The sequence below is a fragment of the Phaenicophaeus curvirostris genome, chromosome 18 (assembly GCF_032191515.1).
Source record: "Phaenicophaeus curvirostris isolate KB17595 chromosome 18, BPBGC_Pcur_1.0, whole genome shotgun sequence".
Taxonomy (NCBI): Eukaryota; Metazoa; Chordata; class Aves; order Cuculiformes; family Cuculidae; genus Phaenicophaeus; species Phaenicophaeus curvirostris.
Genome location: NC_091409.1, coordinates 1665521 through 1671410, shown reverse-complemented (window position 1 = coordinate 1671410; position 5890 = coordinate 1665521). Strand labels below are relative to the sequence as shown.

General features: G+C 39.2%; 1 protein-coding gene across 1 annotated transcript; it reads left to right on the top strand.

The window, feature by feature from the left end:
* Positions 1 to 317: 317 nt before the first annotated feature.
* On the top strand, positions 318 to 3619 carry KCNG1 (potassium voltage-gated channel modifier subfamily G member 1). The gene is made up of 2 exons (XM_069872005.1): positions 318 to 1095; positions 1597 to 3619. Exons 1-2 carry the CDS (start codon positions 337 to 339, stop codon positions 2365 to 2367), a joined length of 1530 nt encoding a protein of 509 aa, XP_069728106.1. The 5' UTR covers positions 318 to 336; the 3' UTR covers positions 2368 to 3619.
* The last annotated feature ends 2271 nt before the right edge of the window (positions 3620 to 5890 follow it).

Here is a 5890-nt window from a genome sequence, read left to right as displayed (position 1 = left end):
TGCTGGGAACTGGGACCTCTGTATCTGAGACAGGACAAGTGCCTCAGTGTGACAAATATGTCGGGTAGAGCTTCTGAACAAGGTACCAGCCCTTGACAGAATCAGTTCTACCCAGATGGACAAACCTAGCCTGACCAGAATGTACTTCTGACTGTACTCAGCCATTGCTGTTTTCTTTCTAATTGTTTTTACCAGCCTTAAATATTTTTGAGATGCAACCAGTGTATTTGTTCCAAACTTGAAAAAAACCTCTCATTCACTCACCTCATACATCTGTTTTTTTGTTCCAGAAGACACTTGCAGAAGTAGCGAAGTGATGTGAACTTATCTGCCAAGATGACTCTTCTACCTGGAGAAAATTCCGACTATGACTATAGTGCCCTGAGCTGTGCTTCAGATACTTCCTTCAACCACACATTCTTCCCAGAAACAGAAACCCTTAAGGGAGTCTTTTACCAAAGAGCCAAGCTAATTCATCCTCAAGAGGATCTCTTGAAAGGCTTTCACCCCGATGATCGGAAGCATCATATTATTATAAACGTAGGAGGCATTAAGTATTTGCTGCCATGGACCACACTTGATGAATTCCCATTGACACGTTTGGGACAACTAAAATTCTGCAACAATTTTGACGACATTCTAAACATCTGTGATGATTACGATGTGACATGTAATGAATTCTTTTTCGACCGCAATCCAGGGGCATTCAGGACAATCTTGACCTTTTTGCGGGTCGGAAAACTTCGGCTCTTGCGTGAGATGTGTGCACTGTCTTTCCAAGAGGAGCTGCTGTACTGGGGAATTGAGGAAGACAACTTGGACTGGTGTTGTAAAAGGAGATATCTGCAAAAAATGGAGGAGTTTACAGAAATTAATGAACGTGAGGATGACTTCACAGAAAATGAAACAACAGGTGAAACAGTAGAGGAGACAAAATTTGGCTTGTGCATGAAAAAGTTGCAAGACATGGTGGAAAGGCCCCAGTCTGGCCTTCCTGGAAAGGTGTTTGCTTGTTTGTCTGTTTTATTTGTAACTATTACAGCAGTGAACTTATCCATCAGCACCATGCCTGACCTGAGGGAGGAGGAGGAAAAGGTAAGTTAGCTTTTCAGAATGAAAAGTGGTATGTGCTGGGAAGAGCAGAACAAGTACAAAGGCTGATGGTTTTGATTTCAATGGGGATTTTGCAGCTGTCTTTAGAGGGAGGGGAAACCCCACAAAGAGTATTTGAAATCTTACCTGTCTGTGTTCAATTACATGTAAGAGAATTGGTCATATCAAGTTTTATGTCCAAAGAAAATTATGTTAGTGTTCACTCTTCTGTACCACTGTACATCACCTTGTTAAGCTTTGTATTTGCTATTTAGAATGCCTGAAATTACCGAGCAATCTCTCCTGTGGAGTAAGTATTCTTTTCCACATTTTGCATTTAACTTGTTCCAAATTGTCAGTGTGTTTCCCCATAGCAACAGCTTTGATTCCTTTAATATTTTGGGTTTAAAAAAAAAACAACACAGAAACCTCTCTTCCTGTCACCGTACCGACTAAAATAGTTATTATCCAGTGCCGATTACAAACTCCTCCTCTTTCCTGCAGGGTGAGTGTTCCCAGATGTGCTACAATATTTTCATTGTGGAGTCTGTCTGTGTGGCATGGTTTTCCCTGGAGTTCCTTCTAAGATTCATCCAGGCAAAGAGTAAATTTGCGTTTTTGCGGAGACCATTAACCCTAATAGACATAATAGCCATTCTGCCATATTACATCACTTTGCTAGTAGACACCACTTCAGTGGGCTACAAAAAGCCCAGCTCTGGGAGCATCTACCTGGACAAAGTAGGTCTGGTCCTCCGTATTCTCCGTGCCTTGAGGATTCTCTACGTCATGCGACTGGCCAGGCACTCCCTGGGGCTGCAGACACTGGGGCTGACGGCTCGCAGATGCACCCGGGAGTTTGGTCTCTTGCTGCTCTTCCTCTGTGTGGCCATCGCACTGTTTGCACCACTGCTGTATGTCGTTGAGAACGAGATGGCGGACTCGCAGGAGTTTACCAGCATCCCTGCATGCTACTGGTGGGCTGTCATCACCATGACCACGGTAGGCTATGGAGATATGGTTCCCAGAAGCATTCCCGGACAGGTGGTGGCACTGAGCAGCATACTGAGCGGCATCCTCCTCATGGCATTCCCAGTCACCTCCATCTTCCACACTTTTTCACGCTCCTACATTGAGCTAAAGCAAGAACAGGAAAGAATAATGTACAGGAGAACACAGTTCTTATTAAAAACAAAGTCTCAGATAAGCAACACGTCACAAGGGAGTGATATTTTATTCCCCAGTATCTCTTCTGAGACTAGGGACAATGAATGAAATTTAAGTTACTATTTCTTCTGATGTCAAGTAATGTTTTGTTGTATCAGATTCCATCTTTTAATTTGTTTTGCAAGCATTTTACAAAGGTAACCCTCATATTAAAATGAAGAAAAGGAGCTATTAACCGGGAACTGATGTGGTTTAAGAGGTCTGTTATTAAGCTGTTTTTTTCCCCCTGAAGTGTAATGTATAGGACAGATCTTTCACTGAGATCCTACAGTGGGATTTTAGGAATTAAAAGTTCTGTGATGAAAAAATAACCAACAACATATAATTATGTTCATGACAGGCTGATTTGCCATTTGCAATACACATTTTTCCAACCGAATCACAATGTATATAATCATTAAACAGGCTGCCATTTCTCTTGTTCTTCTTGTATGTAAATAATGTAAATACAACAAAATGACTAAATTCTCTCCCAGTAAAACACCTTAGAGCATAACGGAAATAACCACAGATGTTTGTCCCACTATGCTCTTAAAAAAATATTAAGTAAGATTTGTCATTCACCACAGCAACTGTGCATTCCTTTGTAAGTCAGCCCTAAGCACCAGAAAAGAAGAATTGAGCTGTTTGTATCATAACATTGCTACAGATGTAAATACTTACAGCTCACCAGCTTCAAAATTTAATTGAGGTTACAGTGTTGATCCTCTGTCATTAAATGCAGTGTTCCCAGGAACAAAGTCTTTGAGTTTTGTAACATTTAATATTATAATCAAGAGGTTACTAGCTGCAAATCAAATGAAATATGCATGATGAGATCCACTCATTCCCTACCATCTGTTTCCATGTTTTCACTTTACCTCGGATAAGAAACAGAATTAAAAGAGGCCTGTTTCCAGGGGACACCCTACCATTACTTGGCAAATCAACGCTGCAGATACCCATTCACATTCACCATTTGGTTCTTTAAAAGGAGCAGAAAATATATGGCCATGGGAAGTTGCCAATGATGAAAAAAAGAAAATATCATTTGAGTCATGGAGTGGAGAGGTACTGACAGCTTTACCCTTTACCGTCCTCAGATGTGGAGTACTGAAGACTTTATTAACTGTACCTTTGCTGTCATTACAGGCATCATAGTAATGGTAATGACTTTAAATAGGATATGAGGAAGCAATTAAGGTCCCAAACCGCAACTATGGGTTCTTCATCCACATGTGTGTCTTGGTTTAGGTTCCCCTGCTCAAGTCAGTAGGAACACGTGGGTCAATGAGAAGCTCAAGTTTGGCACAGGTTTCTATGGAGATTAATGGCAGGTCTCCCATTTATTGCAGAGGGGATGAGAGTGACTTGCAATAACAGCTCAAGAGAAAAAGTCCAAAAGTTCCCATCACATTCACCTTTGCTTCTCTGTCCTAATTTTCAGAAATACTGTTGCTTATTGGCATTTATGGAGCAGATTGCCAGAATGCACAATGGTTTTGTGAGTTAAATTAAGGCCAAGGACACAAACGTCATCCCTTCAAAAAAGGTAGAATTAGTTCCTCAACCTATGCTGTTTGGACAAGACCACATTACACTTGTTTTCTTTTCAAATGTTGTTAAAATACTATTTGAAGGTGTTCTGATATGCTTATTGTCAAAGAATAATTCCAAAACTTTTTAAAATGTACCTAAAAAATAATTAGGGCTCTAGCATTCTTCAGCCTGTTGTAGGTAAATATGCTTATGGCACATTACTGCAGAATGCTAAAATATCCAGTTTAAACTCTTGGCAATCAATTATGTGCCAGAGCTACAAATGTAACCAGCTTTTCACTCTTGTTCTTCAGCTTTAATTAGAGTTCGACAAAAAACAGGAACATCGTGACAAAAAAGGGACACATTTTCCATCCAAAATACTCTTGATTTCAAAACTGTTTGATCATCTGTAGCATTGGCTTCAACACAAGTGCTATACATCCTTCTACCTTTGTGTCAGCATTTGTTATAAAAAGAACTGGTAATTAGATTAGTCCTGTGAGCAACAGTTGCTTATCTAAGAATGTGTTTGACAGGCTGAGCCATAAATAAGAAGCTGCAAGTGAATGTAAGGAGAAATCAAGACTTACCAAATAAGACCTAAGCTTATTTCCATTATGTGCTAGTAGCTAATAAATGCTGAAAACCTGTCAGTTTTCTCAACGTCGTTGCATTAAGTTAATGCTCATTTATTTAATGTACCACTTCATTTCTTATCCAAAAAGTACAGCTTGATTCTGAAGTCCTTGTCCAGAACAACAACAAAAAAATTATCACCCTGAAGTTGGGTGTTGGTTGAGCAAAGCTGTGAAAGCATCTTGCCTGTTGCAAGTTCTGCCTAAGCCAGGAACAAATAAGCCATGCAGGATGTACCCCTACGTAATTTTCTACTTGGCAACACATTATTTATAAGCATATCAACATATTTCACCATGAATTACTGTAACAAACTTGCTTATATTTTACAGGAGGTAATACAGACAGTAGTCCTTGTGCCAAATAAATCCAGCTATACATCTTAAGAGCACGACGTTAGTACAAATCTCACATGCTCTGTTGCAGCTTTTACTGTGAAGGCTGAAGGTTTAAGATGATTATGCCTCTTTACAGTATATTATCTGAAATTTTAGTCAAATTCATGGAAATGATGGATTGATTCAAAAGATATTTCCAGTGACACAGCTGACAGCTACCAAGCCAGCTATCACTCCTTTTTTTTCACATTTTAACATTATGTGTAGTCAACAAGAAAGTTCCAATAAAAACCCTTTGTGCTTTTATGAAGTCAAAAGACTTGTTTGAATTGTTTGAATTGCACTGATAAAGTGGTGCATGTCTCCAATAGAGATGGGCTATTTATATTATCCTCCATATACTGCTGTAATATGTAGTATGAATTCAAACAGCAGTAGCTGTATTAATTTGATTAATAAAGTGTTAGGCTCTCCTTTCATTTACATGTGCTTTTTATGGTATAGAAAGACTGTCACATGTGCTAGAGGCATGCTTGACAACCTGAGGTCAATGTAAGAAGTGAGAGGCAGCTGAGGGAGAATCTGGGCTATGAGCATCACCAGATGAAGTAGGATGGCTGTGATAGAAAGCATTTACTAGGAAAGAAAATTATCTCAGTATAGAAAAATCTAAATACCAATTCAGTAGGTTGTATGGGGAAATCTTTCTTGTGTGTTGTCCCAAGAATCACAATCACAGTTAATTGGGATATAACTTTAAAATATTGTAACCATTTAACCAAAGAATCTAACAGATTCAGAAAAGAACAGGAAGGATCTGTGGAAACTGAGAAAGAGAAAAATCCCTGGTAAAACCAGAATTTCCAGGTAAAGCGATACATTAAAATACTTCCTTCAAAATATTTCCATCCTCCTTCCTCAAAACCAATAACAAAGGCAACAAAAATCACCCAGTGAGTGCAAGACTGATAAATGAAGGCAAAGCTACAAGGCTTCTCTAATTGTACATCAAAGAATATGATTTGCAAGGTGAGTTGGAATAATTTGTATGACGCGTTCATTACAGGTCAAGGTCT

What these genes read in the sequence shown, in the direction of transcription:
- KCNG1 (XM_069872005.1), top strand. Translation starts at nt 337, where the DNA reads ATGACTCTTCTACCTGGAGAAAATTCCGACTATGACTATAGTGCCCTG. An exon ending in TGAGGGAGGAGGAGGAAAAG is followed by an intron (nt 1,096 to 1,596) that starts GTAAGTTAGCTT and finishes TCTTTCCTGCAG; the next exon opens with GGTGAGTGTTCCCAGATGTG.